We start from the raw sequence: 23,086 nt of genomic DNA on the forward strand, positions 1-23,086 counted from the left end.
AAAATAATCTCTATTTTTTTTAAAAAAAAAAAAATCTCAATCAGTCCGTTTTTAATCCTGATAGTGATTGGTAGAGTAGAATGTACCTCATCGCATGTACATTTTTGGCGCCTTTTTTTCCTCTCCCACTTAACTCGTGCTAGCGATTTTTTAATAGCATCCTTCCTGTCCCCTCTCCGCTCCTGCCTCTCTTTTACTTTTTCTTTCTTTCCTTATCCAACTGTGCTGGTTTTCCTCCTTCGATCCCTCGTCATTACTTTCACCTCTTCTGACTGTGTCGCCGTTGTCCGTTCATTGCCGGTGTCTGTCCGTCCCGTGTGTGACCGTTTTCACTCTGCTTATTCGGCCCGTCGGCCTATGCCACCTTAGCAAAAACACACACCCCTCCCACGAAACAACCGGACGATAAGACCATCTCCAGGCTGCTAGCCATGGCTAGTCAAGACAGCAGTAGCAGCAATCCCGACGTCGTTGGTGGTCTCCCCAAGTCTGGCAAAATGGATACCGTCGACAAGTTTGGTGAGCCTGACCGTCGCGCATCGCGGGCGGATAATGCCAACGATCTTCTCGAGAACCTGGGCTACACTCCCGAGCTGGCGCGAACCCGATCCACCGCTCAGGTCGCCTTCATGTCTTTCGTCCTCGCCGCCATCCCCTATGGTCTCGCCACATCTCTTTACTACCCTCTTGTCGGTGGCGGTCCTGTCGACATCATCTGGGGATGGGTTGGCGTCTCTATGATTATCGTCTGTGTTGCTGTGTCCCTTGGTGAAATTACCAGCATCTATCCCACTGCTGGAGGTATTAATCAACTACCCTTATCCCCCCCCTCCTCTCCCGAGAATGCTCTTGTTACTCTCTTCCGCGCTGTGGCCTTGTTTGTTGATGAGAAATCTTCTGTCTGTTCAATTTAGGCGTGTACTACCAGGCTTTCATGCTGTCGCCGCCTCGTTGGCGTCGCGTCGCTTCTTGGATTTGTGGCTGGCTGTACGTCGTCGGTAATATCACCATTACCCTTGCCGTCAACTTCGGCAGTGCCCTCTTCATTGTGTCATGCGTCAATGTCTATGAGTCGTCGCCTGGTGTCGGCATCTTTGCCGGAAAGCCCTACCAGGTCTACCTCATTTTCCTGGGTATCACCCTACTGTGCAATGCTGTTTCGTCTCTTGGTAACAAGTGGCTTCCCTGGCTCGATGTGAGAATTTGTCCCTAGTTGTTGCTTTATCTTGCCTTTTGTTTTTTTCTCGCCGTTGCAGTCGCTACTGTCGTCTCCGTGACAGATAGCACGTTTGCTGACTCTTCTGAAAGACTGCTTCCATCTACTGGACCTTTGCCGGTATGCTTGCCATCATCGTTTGCATTCTCGTCATGGCCAAGGGCGGCCGTCACGATGCCAAATATGTCTTCACCCATTTCGAGGTCTCGTCTGGCTGGCCCGATGGCTGGTCCTTCTGTGTTGGTCTCCTACACGCTGGATATGCTACCTCGTCCACGGGGATGATTATCTCGTATGTGTGACCTTTTTGTACCCTTTTTGTTTGCTGGTCTCTGCACTTGCCTTGTTGTTTTGAACCCTCTCCTTGCGATAAAGTGCATCCCATTTTCCAGCCCTTTTCTAACACAATTTTTTTCACAGAATGTGTGAGGAAGTCATGGAGCCCTCGATCCAGGTCCCTAAGGCCATGGTCATCACCGTCCTCATAAACACCGTCGCCGGCCTGGTCATGCTCATCCCCCTCGTCTTCGTCCTTCCTGACATTCAGATGCTTGTCAGCCTCGCCTCGGCCCAGCCCGTACCCACCATCATTAGGGACGCCGTTGGCTCCCCCGGTGGTGCCATTGGTCTTCTCATGCCCCTCATAGTCCTTGCCATTATATGCGGTATTGGCTGCACTACGGCTGCCTCCCGCTGCACCTGGGCTTTCGCCCGTGACGGTGCCATCCCCGGCGCCAAGAGGTGGATGGCTATTGACAAGAGGCTCGATATCCCTCTCAACGCCATGATGCTCAGTATGGCCGTCCAGCTTATCCTCGGCCTCATCTACTTTGGCTCCTCGGCCGCCTTCAACGCCTTCTCCGGTGTCGGTGTAATCTGCCTGACAGCTGCGTACGCCACTCCCATTGCCATCAGCCTGGCTACCGGCCGTAAGCAGGTTAAGAATGGACTCTACTACAAAGGAACTCTTGGCCTTGTGTGCAATATCATTGCTCTCGGTTAGTATACCCTGACACGCTCCACAATACCATCAACACCTCAAATGTGCCATGTCCCGCTAACATCTTTCACCCTTCAGCCTGGTCCGCCTTTGCTATTCCTCTGTTCTGCTTCCCCTCCGTGATCCCCGTCCAGGCAACCACCATCAACTATGCACCCGTCGTATTCGTTGCTGCCTGCCTTGTTTCCGGTATTTGGTACTGGGTCTGGGGTTTTGACAACTACGCTGGCCCCCCTACCAATGAGGATGAATAGGTGCGGCGCAGTATATAAAGTGTAGTGTATTAAATATGACTCTGAGAAACGCTGTGTATTGCGTGTGTGTATAACAGTTATGTTTATTCATCAGGTGGTCAATAACGTCCCGCTGGTGTAGTGCAAAACTAGGTACGTAGGGCGGCGATGGCTTACGCAGCTGACATCCATGTCGTAGCATTGCCACTGGCAGATATCGGAGCATGTACAGCAGAAGTTAGCCGCTGACGTGGTATGGACTTGGCAAGCAATTGAAAGGCCCGATGAGGTTGGAGAGCTGCAAATGTGTCGATGTGAGTGTAATAGTTTGGCTGGATGCTCTGCAGCCACGAAATGCAGACCGTAAAATTTTTTATTACTGACGTCATGTATATACTATATATGTGTGTGTGTCTCAGCATCCAAACACCTATTAACATATGGTACCTTGATCAGATTCGATTCCCCGATGGTAGCATGTCGCCGCACATGGATATATGAACGAGGGAACTTCATATCTAAGGATGCGGCTACAATCGTGCCAGTCAGCCTGTATAAATGCTAGCTCTCAGGAGTGTCGCCACTATAATAGCATCACTATGTCGTATTTTAGTATTTGCCATAATTCACCAGCCACTCCCGTTTACCCACTGCCATTTTCTGTCTCAATTTCAGAAACACTGCCTATAGTACATATCAATATTTTATCTAGTATAGTGTAGTATGTGGCATGAAAACCCGTCCGGTATGTGGAATCCTTATTTACTCTTTTTTATGTTGGGAAGGAGTAGAGTTCAGGCATTATCAGTTTCGATTATATATACTCTTCAACATTATTATTATTTGCATATCCTCTAAAATCACAGGAAACCGAAATCCTTGCTTAGGGTAGCCTAGGCGGTATCACAAATCTGGAGACCGTTTGTAGGTTCGTTAAATGAATAAATATGCGTCTGCGGATATTCATCCGATGGCAACTTGTATGACTAAGCGGTCAAAGGCTGCTGCCACACTCATGTCTGTATATAACCTCAGATAGATTTCCTTCCTTTCCGTTCAATCAAGCAATCAGACACACACTCATCGATCCAGGACGTATCAGTAGGAATAGGCCACTGTACTCACGTATATGGGTCATCATGTGCTGTCGCAAGCAGGAAGCACAATCCGATGGCTTCAGGGTAGCACTTGTTCTCACAGCCTCACTTCAGAAATAATCAAAGTCAACGTAAGGCCTCTCCAAGTCGACTATCGCGAAAGAGCAGAAGGTGAGATGATGGACAAATACGACGATGTATCTTGACTGTCTGTGTGATAACGGATGCGTTCCTACAGCAGCCCTCACCCCTGCAGACAAGGTGCGAGCGTAGATCAGACGACAGCTAGAGTAGGGGGATGAAGTTTTCACCAATACGCGACCAGGCTGTTGATGGAGTTTACGATAATTTACGATGGGCCGCGATGATGGCGATGATGATGTATGGTACATACATATGGAGTTATATCCACGTATGTGCGCGAGTGGAGACTGTCTCTGCATCAGCGCTAGAACTCCACGATCGCACACTCAAAAGCTCGATGGCGACAAGGACGTAGATCGCACATCAAAGGGCGGCTATGGCTCAAAGGGGAGTTGCTCTTCATGCTTCCATTAAGAAGAATTTTCATATAGTAGATGTATAAATATCATATACATACACCTTGCGGGATTAACATGGCCCAAAATCTGATCGGCGCTGCTTCGAAGTGGGCGGTCGGTGGATATTGTCTCACGAGAAAATCGAAAGTGTCATCAGCATACTTGCCCACTTGCTACTCGGCCCTATACAACCACTCGTAGCTTACTCGAGTCTCGCTGAGTCGTGGTAGCCGCGGGAAAAAAAAAAGTCAACATCTTATCCTTAGCTGGACTAGCAACGAGACCACGCACGGGGGATCGATGGGTTGGGGCGGTTGCAAGGGAGTAAATCTCCGCCTACTACTAGTACCTCTTTTTTACTCCGTACTCCGTGATACTGGCTTTTGATTTTTTTTCGCCTTTGTAGTCTGGCCCCTTCTCCTCTGGCCCTTTCTCCACGGTGTTGAAAAGAAGTAAACGCCTCCCGCTGAGACCGCGTCGAACGATATCCGTCCCGCGTCGTGGCCGGTCTTCCCCATGTTCGACACGAGAGCCAAAAAGCCACCTCGTCGGCAGTAGATATCCTTCTTTTTTATATTAATTTTCTTTTACCTTTAAACCTTGACCCCGCCTCCGCACCAACAGGGAAAAAGCTTGAATGCGTCCCCTCTCCCCACGGGTCATAGGCATTGTCTTTGAATGAAGGAGGGATGCTGCACGAGTACGGAGACGTGCCGTTGTTGCAGACGCGCATTATGTGCGTCTTACATGTAGGAGCAGATAGGTCATCTTATCGTGCAAGGAAGGTATTGTGGAGCACATGACTGCTTATGAGGTGCCGGCAAGTTTTAGGGGGGTGAGAGGTGAGGGTGAGAAGGTAAGAAAGCAAGCTGTACCAAGGCATGGCGCGGGGTTGCTTTCACAGTCATGGAAGATTCGAATGTTGAGAATCTGCATTCATTCGAATGGGTGGTTGAGAAACTGTCTGTGTATTGGGTTGGACAAGTGTTATTGTAGACCGTAGTAGAGTAAAATTTTTCATTCTGCCGTCGCTCTGTCTTCGTATTGTGTAGCAGAGTACGGAGTAATATTATGTCAATGTTCTAGGCTTGTCCACTAACATTTAGCTAACCGCAGTAAGTAGCATAAGTAGCAACACGAGAAACCTGAAGACGTATTTCGGCTACCGCCAGCAATTGAATGGAGCATCTAGGGTGCACCCCAGGCTTATCGCATCAGTGATACGGAGAAGTACGGAGTATAAAAAAAAATGGCGTGGTGTGATGGCCTGATGGTTGTGTGTCAATGTAGAAACAAGGCTTGTTAACACTAGAGCTAGACAGTACCAAGCCTCGGAACAAGCTTGTCAGTGCCGCAAAGAGGGGTTGAAGATGGTGCTTTTTTTGTTTGCGGGGGGGAATTGATGTTACGCTATGTATGCTGTATGTATGGCTCCCGATGATGTCCGGCAGGAGCTCGTCGTCGTGTACCCTGTACGCTGTATGGAGACCATGGCCATGAAGGTGGTAATCCTTAATAAGAGCTATGCATCTCGCTACTTCGAGCCGTCGCCGTGATATGTGCTATTACTCTGTATTACGTACGACTTTCTGTGATATTGTCTCGACACTGGTAGCTTACAGCTTACTTATATTATTAGCTACTGATACCGTATTATCGAAACTTGATACGAGGACGGAGATAATATATTATATGTAAAAGGAAGAAAGCGTTGACCAAAAGGTACGCATTTTTTTTTTCGCCACATCCTTGTCCTGCCCAGGATGCTAATCTCAGCCTCTCTGCATACTACTTTGTACAGATTACATGTACAGGTATTACTCCGTAGACTGAGTATTATTAGGACTCTAGCACGCAAAGGTCAAGCAGGAGGGGCCGAGAGACCCGGTTAAGCGACAATATTGCAGCATGGGTCCCTAAGCTGCCTTGGCTTGGCGTTGGTCAGGGGGTGACACGGGTTGAGGACTCGATGGAGAGTTAACGGTCGCATCTGCTCGTAGTAATTCATACAATGTACGGACTACGGAGCTTGATTATTACTGTGACTGTGGCACTGAGCATCAAGGTGATTTGTTGCACAGAAGAGGTGCTCCTAACCGTGGCCACGTGCAATGAGCCAGACCACTTGCTGCTGCGTGTCCACTTCCGCACCCGTACGCAGCAATGGTGTAATAACGAAATTGTCCGTGTACATGCGTGCTATGTACATTGAGGAAACGGTTAATTCATTGGTAGCAAGCCACGGTGATGCGCCCGTTGGTGGTTGGTGGTGGTGGCGGTTCACACCATCCATCCATCCACTACACCTGCACCTGTCGCTCTCGCCTCGCCTCGCCTCGCCTCGCCGATATCGCTCCATCAACGGCTCTCTGTCACCCTCTCTCACTGGGTGGGCGGTTGTGCGTGCGTGCGTGTGTCTGTCTCAAATATGGTTTGCCACGAATGAAACGATTCTAAGGGTATGTACGAGCCTTTGTTCGTATTATCGGGGGACCAACATGTAGAGTCGTCCAAATGTCACATTTCCATCTTGTTGAATGGGTAATTGATAGGGAGAAATAATTGGTAGCACTCGCAGTATTTGACGGGGCGCTGCAGGCATAAAGTCAAAAAGCTGACGCGAACAGTTAATACGTACCCTGAGTGGCGGCGGGGTATTTAGCTGATTGTTTCCTTGTCACGTTATTCTTGTTGGTTGAGCTGTGATGGCTTTGCTCTTCCTTTACTCAAAGCTATCTCTCATGATTGGAATTTGAAAGACCTTGGATAAGCATGCAACCGCTAAACGCGCAAGCGGCAGAAATGGATGCAGTTGACAATTCTTCACTCCCTTGGGAAAGCTACGGAGTACAGTCTCCATGATGGTACGATAGTTGCAACTCGTAAGACGACGGTGCCCAGTAGGGTCCGATCTCTAGCATAGGTGGTGTGGGGCTACAGCCAAGTTCCAAGGACGTGCAGCAGTTAGCGTGTTGAGCCGCCAGTTCTCAGGTCTTCACTTCCCACCCACTTGATAATACTCCGTACTCCGTACTCGTACTCTGTCTCCATCATCTGTATAACTCCGGGGGAGGAGTCGTGTCTGGGGAGTACACCGTAGTCTGTTGAGTACTCTGTACGAAGGGGTATCTGATCTGTACGTTATACTAGTAGTCTAGGGAATATGAGTTGACTTCTTTCCCTCCTCCATTCGTTTTCAGAACGGCCGTTCCCCCACTGCGGCGTTAGTCTCCGGACTTGCCACAAGCCACTTGCAAACGTCATTTGTTGAGCCGCCGTCCCCAAAGTTTCCAACGCCAAGGATATCATACAAGGACAGCTCCTTTCTTCCCCTTCTCAAGGGCATTTGCGGCGAATACCGAATCAGGATAGCGGCCGTGAGTGCACAAGTAGGAAGCTCTCTCCCTCCCCGCCCAAGCACCTCAAACCTGGAAGTACGACGTAGGATGCCCTCCCATGCTGCAGTACGGGGCAGCAGCGTTGTAGCACAGAGGCGGCCCACAGATGGGGGAGGGGCAAGGAAAAAAGGGAAGTAGTTAAAAAAAGACGAAGAAATACGCAGAGCGCATCCAATCCCTGTCGGCTAGCGACGCCGCAGTACTTGTACTCCTAGTCAAGCGTTTTGTCGCGTGTGGTGTGCTGCATTGGTGAGGGAACTAAGGCAGCCCGTTATCGACCAACCTTTTTTGTCAATGCTTTGCCTTTTTTTTCCGCGATAATAACTAGCACATAATAATACTACGAAATAATAATACTATCGCACATACGCGAGCGCTCGTAGCGGTGCCACCCACCCACATTCTTGCCCTTCCTCATCCTCCCGCTACACCAAATCCCCTCCCACTCCTCACCCTGACTATTCACCGCCACGTCCAAGGGAGAATGTGGAGGGGATGTTCACGCGAGTGAGGGGACTATAGAAGAAGGGGCGAAGAAAAACAGCGATGGAGAGACACTCAATTCCATTGGCGCTGACCATGGCAACCATGTCCTTGATAAGATTCTTCAGTGGTTGCGTCGCCTTAAGGTGCGTTCCAACTTCTCCGTAGCCAAGCCACCCCACCCCACGGGCTCTGCTCCTGAGTGGACAAGGGGGTTGCGCTAGACCCATGGATGGTTTGCACCATGGCTCATGGGTCCCCTCCATGGCTCCGAAAGCACCCCAGTCTGAATCCACCCCGGGACAAGAGTAAGGTGTTCCACTTTTCCCTTGCTCTCTCTCTCGCTTGCATCGTCCGATCTGGCCGCCGTTCTATATCCTCTCCAAGGAGTACTCTTTTTTTGTGTGTTTGGGTGTGTCTGAATGTCACCCGTCCATAGTCGTTGAGACTGCAGGCCAAGCCCACCGGTAATCCGTAATACCGAGTACTCCGTCCAAATGCCTTGTACTACTAATGTGAACTGTTAGAAATTCGTACTAAACCATTATCAAGTATCTTCTAAAATTACTACTAGTCTTCGTACTTGCTTGTACCGTAACCCTATCACCCCATCCCGCCGCTTGCTTAGTCCATCAATCTACTCAAAACCACCCTCGTCCCTTCCCTTGCTCTTGCCTTCCTTATTTCTCCTCTTCTTCTCTCCCCTAAGGCTTCCTTGCACAGGGCCGGAAGACTGCATTCATCGTCTTTCTGGGATCTGATACTCCTGCATATTTTTTCTTCCTCTCTTTCTTCTCTTTCACTTTTTTCTTCTTCTTACATTCTTATTCTTAATCCTGTCGCCTATCCCGCCCTCCCCGGAAGTTTCGGGACACCCCCCCTTCCCCCGTTTTCGGTGACGTCTTCCGTATCTCCCGCAATCAAGAGAGATAAAAGCAAGGGGAAAATTAAACACCCCACCGACGAGCCTCCCCAACGGGACCAACCTCGTCCTCTCCTTCAACAACCCGCACGCTCACAATTGAGAGCGCCGGGCTTAACTTATTGCCACATGAACCTACTGGTTGCTGAAATATCGCCCGGGATTCTGTGCCAGTCTGGGCCTGGATCACTGTTCATTGCGCCGTCGTCCAGTACGTACTCGATCGAATCCACGACAGACAAAAAAATCATCACTCCTTTATCCCCCCTTGCTCATAGCGCACCAAACCACGAAGCCATTTGGCCTCCTACAATCAGCTGACTCACCACTCCCCCCCAATTTAGACAGTCGACTACGAGATACACTCACAGCCATTGGGATGCCGTACACGCCGCCCTCGCAGCGCTCTCCGGCCTTGTCCCCCTGCTCTTCGCCCAATGCGGGCCGTGGACCTTTACCCGCACGTCGGGCCTCTCTCCCGCGATCTAGCTCTTATGCGAGGAATCACCAGCGAAAGTCATCTGTTACCGATGCCTCATCTGGAACACTGACGCCTCGGGGCACCTCGGAAGACCTCCCTAGCCTGGCCTCTTCCGCCGTCGCTGTCGCCGCCCAACAACAGCAGCAACGGCCGTCGGCTCTTATGCCCTGGACCGACGACCTCATCATGCCACACGGGGCCGTGATCTCTCCCCCCGATTCTGCCTCGTCAAGTAGCGACGACGAGGCAACGCTTCCGCATATCCGTGGGCGCCAGTCCGCCAAGGCCAAAGGCCTCAAGACTGCCGTGACCCATCTCCCGCATGCTAAACCTCCTCCTTCCTATCCTCATCCACAGCAGCAGAGGCAACAGAGCCATGCCACCGCCTCACGGGACGCATCCAAGTCACAGAGCAATGAGGGTGATACGCGCAAGAATATGCACCTCAGCCTCAGCCTGGCTGCTCTCGATGACACCGCCAGTCGCCACCGCCCACGCAAGGTGAGCCACGTACGTTCCGCCACCGAGCCCAACGCCATTGTCACCCAGTCATCCACCGAGAACACGAGTGACGACGAGAATGGCGTCGACATCGACAACCCTGATGAGGCTACTGCTTCCAAGCCCCCTATGGTGCGCAAGAAATCCGGGGAGCTCGTTCGCCCTGCCTTGAGGCCCTCGTCTCGCCGCCGACCCTCTAGCATGCCGGGAACCCCAGTCTCCTCCAAAGCGGTCCACTTTGATTCTCACCTGGAGCACATACGTCATTTTCTGCAGGTAGACCGCCCACTTGCTGTCAGTGCAGGATCCTCGCCCGTCGAGGCATACCAAAATGAGGCCGAGTACCCCTTCCCCGGCGCGTCGCGCTCACCGCCCTTCGAATGGGAGATCTCGACTCCCAACTTTCCTCAGAACGGAACCTCCCGAGCCGCACTCCCAGTCAAGCTGGAGAAACTTTGGCTCTCACCCGATCAAAAGTCCCTGCTAGGCTATGTCGCCGTCGCAAACCTGGCCTTTCAGAAGCACGTCTCGTGCCGTTTCACTCTTGACTCCTGGAAGACCACGTCCGAGGTGACAGCGGAGTACTGTCACGAGATCCGCCCCTGCGAGACTTCCGTCCCCCACGACCGTTTCAGCTTCTCCATCAAGCTGTCCGACACAGCCAATCTCGAATCCAAGACTCTCTACCTCTGCGTTCGCTACTCAGTCAACTCCCAAGAGTTTTGGGACAACAATGCTGCTGCCAACTTCCAGGTAGACTTTCGTAAGAAGCATCTGCCCCAGAATGGCAAGAACAACTTCAACGGCACGGCTGGACGCTCCTTGCGCAACAGCCCCCTACCCCGGAGCAACCACCGATCTAGCGCTAGCTGTGGTGACAGCAGCACCGTCGTTAGGTCGTCGCCTTCTGTGGAACCCCAGCAGGTGCATGACCATTCCAGGGAGACAGAATACGGTCACTCGCTCCGACACTATCTCGGCGATAGTGACAACGGCCCTGGCCTGCGCCTCCGTTCAAAGTCGTCACAGGATATTGCCGGCGATCGTCTAGACATGGGGCTGTCATCTCCCCGAGGCGTGGCCTTTTCCAATCGTTACGACTTCGGGGCCTCCCTCAGCGCTGCCGTCCAGGCCGCGAGGGACACCATGAGCAGGGACAAGGATACGTTGTACTTGCAGGACAATATTAGGCCATCATCCACCGTCAATAACGACAAAAACAAGAAGCCTGTTCTAGTCATTGATGCCGCTTCCTCCCCTTCATCTGGTGGTGCTAGAACGACCACGTCAACTTTGCCAAGCACCTCATACGAAGAACTCGTCAACAAATACTGCTTCGTGAGTTACCCTTTTGTCCCTACACCGGCTTCACGCCTCGTTCATGAAAATCGCTGACACTTGAAATTAAAAATAAGTTCGGTACCAAATCAACACCTATCCACCAGGCCCTGCCCGCAACACGAGCGAAGCCTGACCGGAATAGTCCCACCCAAGATGGCAAGGCCTTGAGCGTGGAGCATCACGGGCCTGAGCCGGCAGCCACTGCCTGCACCACGAATACTACGCCCACTGGTTTTGGCGTCTCTGATGCTCCATTCGGGCCTCAAATTCCCGAGCGCTTCTCTTGGCGAGGAGACACACACAGCACTCCAACCATACGGGGTTGAATGCTGCCGCAAGAACACAGGCAGCGTACCGAGAAGTCTTGCTGACAGCGACGTTTACCAGCAAGAGCGCCTTTCAGTTAATGTATTCAGTAGTTTGCTTTTCTCCACTTTCTTGCCGGTTTCCCTCTTATCTGAGTCACTGCCTTTCATTTTTCATTTTCATTTTTCATTTTTTTTTCATTGTCATTCTTTGCATGCAAGGCGTTTTACGGGGAAGTTGCTCACAGGGAAGCAGATCTTTCAGGAGTTTGGCATTGCTTTTTTACCCTCATCTCTTTTTCTTTGGACATTTTGCTCGGGCCCAATGGCTAACGGGCAAATGAATATGGCCCTGGAATGAGGAAAACCTGGAACAGCGAACAAGGACTAAGCAACAAAAGGACAGAATTCAATGATTTGGGCATACGGCGCAACCGGATAAAAAAGGATAGCCCTGGCAGTACACGGGTCATGCGGCACGGCCGACTTGATAGTACGTTTTGATACGTAATGTTTTGCTTTGAACTTTTTTTTTCAAATTTTTTTTTTTCAGACAGTATATACATTTGCTACTCGTTGACACTACTCCTCTCATCCTAATGTCAATGAAAAAAAAAACAATAAAGAAAAGAAGAGAAATTTTGCTCTCAATGAAGCGGCTGAAAAGGTGAAGCTAAATGATGTATCTGTGCCATCTTCTCAAACTTGATAATGTGATTCTATTCACAAGTGAAGGGACCATTCGACATGAATCATAGACGGGAGCTAGCGACTTAACAGTACTTGACGTTTACCAGGCTGCGTTGAATAGGAATTGGTGTAGCGTGTCGTAGTGCACTGCACCGATAGCCGGAAGAAATGATGGCTAGCACGCCAAAACAGGGCATCTGGCACACACGATGATTGTCGTTGTTGAGTACGGAGTATTACAGCAGAGTAGGTGAGGATTTATGGTGGTATGTGTATGGAGCAATGCAAGGTGCATTTGCGACGGACGGTTAGGATATGTGGGCCTCTGATTTCCCCGCATTCGGCCAACCCCCTCCCAAATATTCTCATGCATCATCCCGGTAATCCTTCTCCTTGAAGCTCCACGTCTTCGTTTCGTTTCTTTGCTTCGTGCACTGCCCTGCGCGCCGTATGTGGAGCCTCGAAGGTTCATGCGACGGCCGTATCCGTTCATGGAAGTGCGATGATTCATCAGTGAAGTGCGTGACCGGACAAAGTGGACATTTCAGACCCTGAGGGACTAGGTAGCTGTGCTGATGGGGAGACTTGGCCAGAAGACGCACCATGTTGTCGTGCTTGAGGCAAAAGTGGCGTCTCTAGAGGGCCAGAACACATAGCTCCAAGCGCAAAAAGCGGCACTGTAGGTCATAATAATGGGCAGGGATGACCACCATAAACATTCTTCTGCATATGCAGCATCAACAAGCCAGAGTCCCGTGAGCACTTGCAGTAACCTGCCACCATGGGAGATGCGGCCGATCAACTCCAAGCCTGGTTGTCTTGCCAATCAGATCCTGCAAGAGTTCGTCGATGCCTGGAGGACTGGCGAGGTGGCAGTGTTCCGCTGGCTAAAACCCCAGGATCTTTTACCCGCAAACCCCGTGTACAGAGCTTGTTGCATGATGCGTGGCGTTCATCTGATTCTGTCCCTTATTTTCTTCTACCAGAGCAATTCTCATCGTTACTTTCTGAACCGACATTGATTGTCGAACACCTCTAGTGGATGGTCCTATTCGATATAAAGTCCTGAGATGTGATGCCTTAATGGCTCCGTCCCATCCCATGCCAACTTTCCGCTCGGCACTATGCCTCGATAAATCGTATTTCGTGGTTGAGTCTTATGTGTAGCTCCTTCTTACGGTTTGCATTGTTTTCTTCCTTTTTCTACTTGATTCCTCATCTTTTTTTTTTGGGCTCTGTTGTAGAATATGAAGTAAAGCGACAGGCCCCCCCCAGCTAGGGAATATCTTATTGCCCATCCCGAAATAACCCTCGATGACTTTGCTATGCTCTACGGCCTTATGAAGCCTCAGCAGTCCTTCTAACGGTACCCCCCACCGGTAAGTTACTCGATATTGTTAGCAACCCAGTCTATGAGGAGCATGTTTGCCGCATCCACGACTGGACCGTTGGTGACGCTTTCTAGAAGCGTCTGCTTGAGTTATCACGCTTGATTGACCTAGATTCTACAATATGAGGTAGTAAATTTCATCTTCTTGCCCATCCGGGGTGCCGTGGACGTAGAGTTAAACAAACTCAATAGTATTAGCACCTTGGAATCACGAGTACATATGGAAAGGCTAAGTGCTTTTTCCTGTGCTCACGTTACCGGGTTGTGTAGAATACTTTGATGAATTCCACTTGTTTATGTAAATCCCCTGTTTTATGTAATATGGCGAGTAGTAGGATAATTATGACCTACCTACGGTTATAAAACGAACTCTCCTTAAACCTGAGCGGGATCTTTTAGCCTAATTGAGAAGATAAGCCATAATAGTTGGATAATTATCCTGATCATTAGCCGGGTCTCGACGGAAATAGGTTTCTCTTTTAGCCTAATTGAGAAGATAAGCCATAGTAGCTGAATAATTATCCTGATCATAGCCGGGGCTCGACGGAAATAGGTTTCCGTGAGACATATATATTTATAAATATTTGACTGAGCCCAAGTTCATACAAGGATAAAGGAAGTGTGTCTTATTTAAGATGATGTCTGCACAATTCAAAAACAAGGTCATTGCTGTTACGGGCGGTGGCCGAGGCATTGGCTTCGCAACAGCCCGGCTGCTCGCATCACGGGGGGCATCTTTGTCAATCGTAGATATCCAACGGGACATACTGGTAGAAGCGGAGCGGTCAATCTCAACTGAGTTTCCATCGACGAATGTCGAGACCTATTGCTTAGATGTCCGGGACCCGAACCAGGTATCGGCGTGGATCAACCAGACCGTTTCGCATTTTGGCCGACTCGACGGTGCGGCAAACATTGCAGGCATAGTACCACTGAGTATAGGTAGCGACGCAGGGCTGGTCGAGAACATTGACCTTGAGGAGTGGAAACGCACTATCGACGTCAACTTGACTGGCATCATGCTCTGCATGAAGTATCAACTGGCCACCATGCAGGAGGGATCTAGCGTTGTCAATGCGAGCTCGCTCGCTGGTCTTACCGGAGGCGAGAGGAATGGCATATACGCAGCTAGCAAGCACGGTGTCATAGGCCTCACTCGATCGGCTGCCAAGGAAGTTGGCCAGCGAGGCGTGCGTGTCAACGCCATTTGCCCGTAGGTTCAACGACAGCTGTATATATGTACAAGAGAGCTTTGCTAATAAGCCTAGGGGACCGATTCAAACGACAATGCTTCGTATGGCAGATGAGGCGGCCAAAGCTGCTGGCTTCCATTCAGATTTCGACAAAGCAGCGCTGACCGAGATTGCTTTACGTCGGAAGGGCGAACCTGAAGAGGTCGCTAAGCTAGTGGCTTTTTTGCTCAGCGACGAATCTTCTTACATCACCGGGAATGCTGTCAGTATCGACGGAGGGTGGAATTGCTAGGCGTACTTTGTCATGATCAATTAGTTATGAACTTCATTGACTGGTATTTCCGTGGTCCTAAACGGATGATTGAGTTCGAATACATTGACCGATTCGGTGCCAGCCGTAGTTGGACATGACGTCGAAAGGCCATGGGCGTGATCTGGTAAATTCCGCCATCATAAACTCCGTCTCCTAAAATCTCGAAGTCGTAAGACTTATAACTACGATTATGCATCATACAGAACCTATGTAATTCACCACCTTCTTCATTACAAACAAACCTCAGATTCACCATGTCTACGAGCGCCTTGATCATCCTTGACTTGCAACTTGGTATCCTTGGCATGCTTGGAGATATCTCTTATGAAGACTACCTGAAGAGTGTGGTCAACACAGAGAAAAATGCCAGACAGGCTGGCGTCCAAATTATGCACGTCACCGCTTTCCGCCCGGATTATCGCGATGTGAGCTGCCAAAATAAGTTAATGTCTACTATTGCCGCTATGGTCGGTCCGCTCATTGTGGGCCATGATTCCACCAAATTTTATCGGATAGTAGCTCCGGAAGAGGGCTCGGATGATATTGTTGTCACAAAAAGAATCCCAGCCTTGGTTGGAACTAACCTGGAGCTCATTCTCAAATCAGCTGACACTCACGAGATTGCCCTTGCCCTCGTCGGAGTTGTAACGAGTAGAACAGTTCTTTCGACCCTGAGAAAGGCCATCGATCTGGACTTTGTCGTCATCACCTTGGAGGGGTTATGCCTTGACTTTGATCAAGAAGTGCAAAAAGTTTTGATGGAAATGGCGTTTCCTCCTCTAGCAACAGTCACTCCTACTAGCAAGTGGCTACACTCTTTGCGACAAGGCCATTCAGTGAAAGAGTGAGACTCCGAAAGTGTGACTATCCACGTACTTTTTAAATACAAATCGATTATTGCATATAATGTTCAGAATTATAGGACCTTGCTCAATGTATGATTAACCGACGATATTACCATATAATGCATCCCCAATGGAAATATATCAATATCTTCGAAGAAAAGAGAAAGACAAAGGGAACGTAGATGTAGATGATGACTTGCTTCTTCCCCTGGTGTATATTAGGAGACTTATCGTGAAAACAGCATTTTATCATCCTATTGTAAAATTCACGTGAGGAATCTTGGAACGGCAATTACATGTAATACCGAGGTTAGAGACTGAACAAAGCATAGTATTATCATTAGGATGTGGGTTGGTAAATCTGGGGAGAGATGTACTATTCCAATACAAGGGATTCGCGTCGGACGTCAGTGGCAGATTCTAGTATCCGCACTCCGTACATGGTGGTCATACTTGTGGATCATGGAAACCTGTTTGGTTTGAGGATATGTATGGTCAAGTTCGAGTCAGAGATGCGAAAGACCCTCAAGGTCGCCTACCACGTCGGAATCTGCTTTGTCAATGTTCCTAAACGATCAAGTCTGGTCCTTGTGAAAAAAACTATGGTATCATGCACAACTGGATCTTGAGGACGTTGCCTGCAGGAGGAACCAATTGGCATCGGCAATGAGCAAGGCCTCACAATCGAACATTTTACTTGTGTTAGGAAAATATCTGGATGACAGGCATGCTAAAACCCTTGCCTACAGAACGACACATGCGTAATTCAACTGCACTCGTGAAGATTCTCTTGATTCATATCCTGACTAGTTGCGCTCCCTCCTACCATTTCACACCAACAGGCCCTTTGCCGCTAGTTATTTGGCCCGTGTAAATCCTAATCTGTATCGGGTTACCATGATTGTTCATATATTATATTAACTATCACATGATCGCCTTCTCACAAGGTCTTTATCAAGATCCAGGACGTGTGTTTCCTTAACTGTATCAGATATTGGGAATTTAAGTAAAAAGCCGTGCTGTTCAAAGTGGACCATACCCTAGTTTCATTCAATGCAAACCGTTTTCCAAATGGCCGCTTATACTTCCACGTCCTCAGTGTCAGTTACCTAATTCGGCTAACGTGCGAGATTTGGAAAATGGCGTTATCTATGTACCCATACTTCTACCAGTACAATCCACCATTCAGGAACGAGGTTTAGCTTATCGAGCCGGCATCCAAATCAACACCCGGACACCTTTGTGCGGGGCACTCCAAACTAACGATATCGGAGTCTAACATCAGCATTCTTATTATTACTGATAACTAAGGCCTTCTCCACGAACCAATACAGGGAGAGAGGCCTACATTCAATAACATATCGCGACAATGGCAGCTTCGGAAAAGCCCAACTCGTCAGCCCGTTGGGCTCTGGGAGCAGGTATTCCCGCGTTAGTGGCGGTCTTTCTCTACTACATGTTTATTGGGCAGGGCGATTCAATCGTGGATCTCCCAGCGGTGACAATCAAGCAGGGGACAATTGTCGGACGCACAGTCAACTACGATACCTTTCCAAAGCCACTCGAGGGATTCATGGGCATTCCTTATGCAGTTCCTCCAGTTGGCCAGCAAAGATTCCTCCCGGCCGCCCCTGTGCCGGCGGGGAACAGCACTCTGAAAGCTTTCTACTTAGGAGCAAGGTTAGAAACAAAGGCTACAGCACGTTTTGTCGTATGTACTTACTGGATACAAGGTGCCCCGGGGAGCAATTGGTTCCGTTCCTCAAGGATGATGTTCTGGGCCCCGATTACGAGTCCGAGGACTGCCTCACTATCAACATCTGGCGGCCTCAGAACCATACGGCGAGCAACAAAAGGCTTCCAGTCACGGTCATGATTCCCGGAGGAGCCTTCAACCGTGGAGCTGCCCGCATGCACAATACACATACCATGCTAGCCAATTCACCCGAACCTTTTATTGCCGTCAGCATGCAGTACCGTATCGGTGTTTTCGGAGGGCTGAATACCGGACTTACTGAAAAGGAGGGCCTGCTGAACCTGGGCCTGAAGGACATGTACGTCGCTCTTGAGTGGGTGCAGGACAACATTGCGGCATTTGGTGGCAACCCTAACGATGTCACGATAATGGGCCTGAGTGCAGCTGCTCATGGCATCGGCCATCTCATCATGGATATAAACCAACCCAAGAAGCTCTTCCACAAGGCTATTATGGATAGCGGCGCTCACACTGCTCGAGCAGTGCACTTGCCAACGGCTGACCTCCATACACAACATTTCCGGGAATTTTTGGATCTCACTCCTTGCTCAAACTTTACCGACCTTCTTGATACAAATATTCTGACATGTTTGAGGAACTTGCCTAGCGATGTCATAGACTTGGCTGGAAAGGAGGTTTTCCGCCGATCGAATCCGTCAGTGCGTTGGGCCTGGCAGCCTGTCATTGACGGCCAAGTGATCTCACGTCGGCCAATCCACGCATGGAAGTCTGGAAAATGGCAAAAGGTCCCGATACTGACGGGCTCTACCCACAACGAAGGGTCATATTACGTATCTCCCAAAACAAACAAGTCTTCCGAGTTTACGGGATTCTTCAAGACACTGCTCCCCCACCTTTCGGAGAGCGATGTTGCAGAGTTGGAGCGCCTGTATCCGGACCCCGACTTGGACCCAACATCCCCGTACAAGGACACATCAGGGCTGCCGGACGTCGGTTCACAGTTCCGGCGCCTGGAGGCGGCATATGGGCAGTATGCCTACACCTGCCCTGTCCGGCAAACCGTCCATTGGGCAACATTCCACAACAAGTCTGACCCGCCTGTCTTCTTGTACCACTGGGCTGTCAACCAAACGGCTCTCCATGGCGCGAACCATGGAAACCAGATTCGGTATCAAACATATAATCCCGAAGTTCGCTCGATTTCACCTTCTCAAGACGAAATTGCAGGGAACTTCCACGCCTATTGCGTTAGTTTTATACTGTATGGGGATCCCAATAAGATGTCGCAAGGCAAGTTCTCACAGCGGCCCGAATGGCCGCGGTTCCAGAATGGAAAGGGCTTGACGATGCTGTTGGGGGATGGAAACGATGAGCGAGCGGGTGGGAAAGGGACTGGGATCGCTGCGCAAGCGGTTGAGTATAAATGGGGACAGAATGAGTGTAACTTCTGGTGGCGGATCAGTGAGAAGTGGGAAGAGTAAAAATATTCCGTTTTCGAATATAACGGAGAGAGCAACGATTGCAGCTAAAGCACTTTGTCGAACCACCCAATAATACCATAAACACAGTAGTAGCAAGCAGCATCAGAAAATAGACACGTAATTGACATCGGATCCAGAACATCGAGTATCACGATATATCATCTAAAATTATCCCAGACGTGGTAACATGATCGCATATCAATAGCACATAACATTGAACTCAACAGAGCCGCCTCCCCTATGTCGAATGGCAAAACTAATAAGAGTAGCGAAACTTTGGGTTTTCGAAATCCGTCAAGTCCTGCAACACGTATTCGTCATTGGTCGCTTCGCTGGCATCCGCACCCAAAGCAGCAGCCGCCGCATCTCGGATTCGATTTCGACGAATAAGAAGGATACGAAGGGCAATAGCGATGACCACCTGGCCGCAGACGCACCCTACAATCGTCTTGCAACCCGTCTGATACACAGGAGCCTCAGATCCGAGGAAGGGGTGAGGGCCAACAATGTTACCAACGCAATACGCGAGGAAGACAAAGGCGGTTGCCGTGGTGCGCTTTGTATAGCCACCCAGGTTGGCCGCTGGCATTTGAAGGGCCACAATCAAGGCTCCAACAAAGGAAGAGCACTATTATAATAACCATACACATTAGTAAAGACCCCCGAGTGAATAAAAAAGCGGGACATGTGAAAACTCACAGTATAGTACGCCCCCAAGAGCCCCCCGGTGTTTGACCTAGGAAGGTTCCAAAACAGGCACGTGGAGATCAAAGTAGGGAATAGCCACAGAACCATGACTATCGTGCGGAAGTTGGAGATCTTGGAAGCGAGAAAGGGGCCGGTGAACATGTAGATTGCCGTCAATGCACCGTAAGGTATTCCATAGACGGTCGTCATGAGGGCACTTTTCGTGAAACCCTTGACAATGAGCTTGGCGAAGTTTGCAATGCCACCATTGATGACCTCGTTCAACAGGGTGTACCAGAACAGGAGCCAGACCTGAGCGTCGCAAAAGACCTCTTTGATCTGTTCAGTCTTAATACGGTGGCTAAAAACACCGGTCTGATTGCGCGAACTTTGAGCAATGAGCATGGCACGCTGCTCGATGGTGAAGCGCTTGGCGGTCATGATGTTGTCGGGAAGGAAAAAGAACAGGACAACGCCCCAAACGATAGTCAACCCACCACAAAGGACGTAGATTATCCTCCACACGCTCCACCCTGTCGCCTGTCCTACACCGTAGAACAAAATGCCGCCGAACATGCTTCCAAATCCGTTGAAGCAGTAGAACATCCCGGCTCGAGCTGGCGCCTGGTCACGTGTGTACCATTGCGACACAATAAGCATGAATGCAGGTGTAATGACGGACTCAAAGAATCCAAGAAGGAAGCGGCAGACGGCGAGACCGGCAAAGTTGCTACATGCTGCAGTGCAAACGAGGATAGTGCCCCAGCAGACAACAACGCCACTGACAACCTTGGCCGTGGGTAGACGCTGGGCCAAGTAGGATGCAGGCCATTCTGATGCGAGGTAGGCAAAGTAGAAGATGGAGGCCATCCACGAATATTGGTCGCTTGTCATTCCCGTATCGGTAAAGAGGTCAAAGATTGCAGCATAGCTAAGTGCTTGCTTATCGATATATTGAAGAAGATATGTGCCACAGAGTAGGGGCATTAGAGCCCAGTCGACCTTTCGACGTAGCTTTCTCATCGCATCTTCGTCGGATATGAGGCTGTCAAGCTGCGTGTGTGAGATTCCATTATTCTGCAAGAAGATCTCGGCATCATCCAATTGCGCAGAAAATGTTTTCAAATCAATATTTTCTATATCGGCAGACTTCTTCGAAATGGCGGGCTGAAGTCCATGTGCTCCATCTGGAGACTTCGGAGGCTTAACATCCATTTCTTTCGACATGATGTAACTTGTTCGCAGAATCAACGGAACGAATGTGAAGAAAATGGATATAATCTTAGGGGGGAATGCTTAAAATTATCGGGACAGGATCATCTCTCTACCAGGCTAGTCCACCTTGAGGGTTTATACTCGATTGCACCTGTGCGCAAAATGCGTATCTGTAACTGACGATTAATTCTTATCTATGGAACTTGCAAAATCTGGGGGCCGATGCCGACTGGATCCATTATGCGGGGGAGATAGATAGATACGACGTAGGCTGCTGCCATGCCAAGGGAGAATCATCCTATCCGCCACAGGACATATCTCTGCCAGGGGCTCTAAATCGAAACATTCGGAGCTAAAAGAAGGCCCGATGTGGAGGGCGTACATATATCGTTCGATGTGACTGATAATAAACAGTTTAGGATAGTGGAAAGACCCATGTCGTGTTTTGCGAGAGCAGATAAATGGCCAAGAGATAAGGAGCTCAGTACGGCAGCCAAATGTGGTAAAGCTTTGCCGAAGGACGCCCTCTCTAGAAACAATTTTATGGGTAATAACCGAAGCGGTGGCATTTGGTAAAAAAAACAAGTACTAATAGCATGACATAGTATCTTATGCTCGCAGGTACTACTGGGCAGAATGCTTCCTCTGCCTCGAGCACTCGGACCCAACGCTCCTTGGCTCGGTTGAGTGAAATTGGGACGTCGTTATCAAAAAAAAAAAAAACATGGTATAATCTTTCAATCAGGAAAACAAATTCGGCACTGCTCTAGTAGGCGATGGATCCTGACTTCAATGCTCTTCCATCTTGGCCATTTTTAACATTCCTCCCCCTATCCCGAGGCATCTGAAGTTTGGCCCCACGTCCAGGCATCGAGATAACATTTTTCCGTTGCCCAGGATACTACGGTGGCTTCCAGTTGACGTAAAAGGGTGAGTCGACGGTGTCGCAGCTGGCAAAAAGCCTCTCGAATCGTTCGAGCTCTTCTAGCTTCGTGTGTTCCGGGATGGAGCGGTCATTGGTGGGTAGATCAGCCTTGGTACCGTAGCAGTCGGCTGCGTTGATAAAAAAGCGCTTCTCGCGGCGAATATTATCAGGAGCCTTAACCAGCCAGTCGAGAAATCTGAAATGGTAACTGTCTGAATTAGCGGATGCCGCTACTGGAAATTTTGCCTTAACCAGGGGACGTCCGGTCCCGTAGATTTAATTGCGCATGTACATGCGGTCACTCGTGAGCCATTGTCCAAAGGGACTAAAAATGTCCTCGAGGGGCGGCTGCAGCAAGGAACACGGATTAGGTGGCTCGCTTGTACGCAACAGGACCGGATCTAAGAAGTGTTTCGGTGAAATACGCAGCCATGATATTTCTTTCGTGACTCAATAACGTGATATCACAATTTGGATGTTTGTCATCTGCCAATAATCACGTATGTGACTTTGATTTAATATGGGAACGTCATGGTGTTTAACTGTTACCAAGATAGCATTATGTATATCATGTTCCACGAGCATTGATACTCACATCTTATAGACGAGCCCCCACCCCTTCTTTCATTAGAAAGAAGATGAACACATTTATATAGGGCCCTATAAGAACCGTGCACATTTTAGCAACAGCTCACATGAACTCGTTCCCCTCCCCTTGATGGAAGTTTGACCTTGTGATATCATTCTAGATGGCAAACCTGTGTGCTTCTAGTGGGAGACAACACAGGATGACGCCTAGACGCAAATCCAGTGTTCTCTACCTACGTATACGTTCTGAGTCGATATGCGTGTGTCTAGTTGCTTGTCTAAAAGGAAAGAAATATATATCTACGAAGCTACCTGCAGTTGAGTGTGTGGCAGCAGCTGGGGGCTAGTTAGTCATACAGCATGGGTGATACAATTATTAGTGTACGGGGTTAGGCGGGGTAGGCGGAATGCACAATGTGGCAGTTGGATTCCGCGAGTGGAGCTAAGCCGCTTCACCGGCTTGTAACGGCTCGTATGTTTCGTCATCGGTCGCCGCATATTCTAGGTTCAAAGAGGGTACTGT

General features: G+C 49.5%; 5 protein-coding genes across 5 annotated transcripts; 4 read left to right on the forward strand and 1 right to left on the reverse strand.

Annotated features, from left to right (window-relative positions):
- Window positions 1-431: 431 nt before the first annotated feature.
- On the forward strand, window positions 432-2,470 carry GMORB2_4934 (Amino acid transporter; the record flags this gene model as incomplete). The annotated part of the gene is made up of 5 exons (XM_035466908.1): window positions 432-801; window positions 915-1,195; window positions 1,309-1,508; window positions 1,637-2,214; window positions 2,295-2,470. The coding sequence occupies 5 exons, from the start codon at window positions 432-434 to the stop codon at window positions 2,468-2,470; spliced, it is 1,605 nt and encodes a 534-aa protein (XP_035318067.1).
- A 6,800-nt stretch (window positions 2,471-9,270) lies between these two features.
- GMORB2_4935 (putative phosphatase regulatory subunit) lies at window positions 9,271-11,540 on the forward strand (the record flags this gene model as incomplete). The annotated part of the gene is made up of 2 exons (XM_035466909.1): window positions 9,271-11,211; window positions 11,319-11,540. The coding sequence occupies 2 exons, from the start codon at window positions 9,271-9,273 to the stop codon at window positions 11,538-11,540; spliced, it is 2,163 nt and encodes a 720-aa protein (XP_035318068.1).
- Window positions 11,541-14,435: 2,895 nt separating this feature from the next.
- GMORB2_4936 (3-oxoacyl-[acyl-carrier protein] reductase) lies at window positions 14,436-15,953 on the forward strand (the record flags this gene model as incomplete). Its single annotated transcript, XM_035466910.1, has 3 exons — window positions 14,436-14,812; window positions 14,868-15,054; window positions 15,309-15,953. Coding segments are annotated over 3 exons (1,209 nt in total), but the record flags the coding sequence as incomplete, so codon positions are not given.
- Window positions 15,954-17,319: 1,366 nt separating this feature from the next.
- On the forward strand, window positions 17,320-19,148 carry GMORB2_4937 (Carboxylesterase family; the record flags this gene model as incomplete). Its single annotated transcript, XM_035466911.1, has 2 exons — window positions 17,320-17,630; window positions 17,684-19,148. The coding sequence occupies 2 exons, from the start codon at window positions 17,320-17,322 to the stop codon at window positions 19,146-19,148; spliced, it is 1,776 nt and encodes a 591-aa protein (XP_035318070.1).
- A 256-nt stretch (window positions 19,149-19,404) lies between these two features.
- On the reverse strand, window positions 19,405-21,050 carry GMORB2_4938 (Major Facilitator Superfamily; the record flags this gene model as incomplete). Its single annotated transcript, XM_035466912.1, has 2 exons — window positions 19,405-19,776; window positions 19,848-21,050. 2 exons carry the CDS (start codon window positions 21,048-21,050, stop codon window positions 19,405-19,407), a joined length of 1,575 nt encoding a protein of 524 aa, XP_035318071.1.
- Between the last annotated feature and the right edge of the window lie 2,036 nt (window positions 21,051-23,086).

The sequence above is a fragment of the Geosmithia morbida genome, assembly GCF_012550715.1.
Source record: "Geosmithia morbida isolate 1262 chromosome Unknown scaffold_26, whole genome shotgun sequence".
In the NCBI taxonomy this organism is placed as follows: domain Eukaryota; kingdom Fungi; phylum Ascomycota; class Sordariomycetes; order Hypocreales; family Bionectriaceae; genus Geosmithia; species Geosmithia morbida.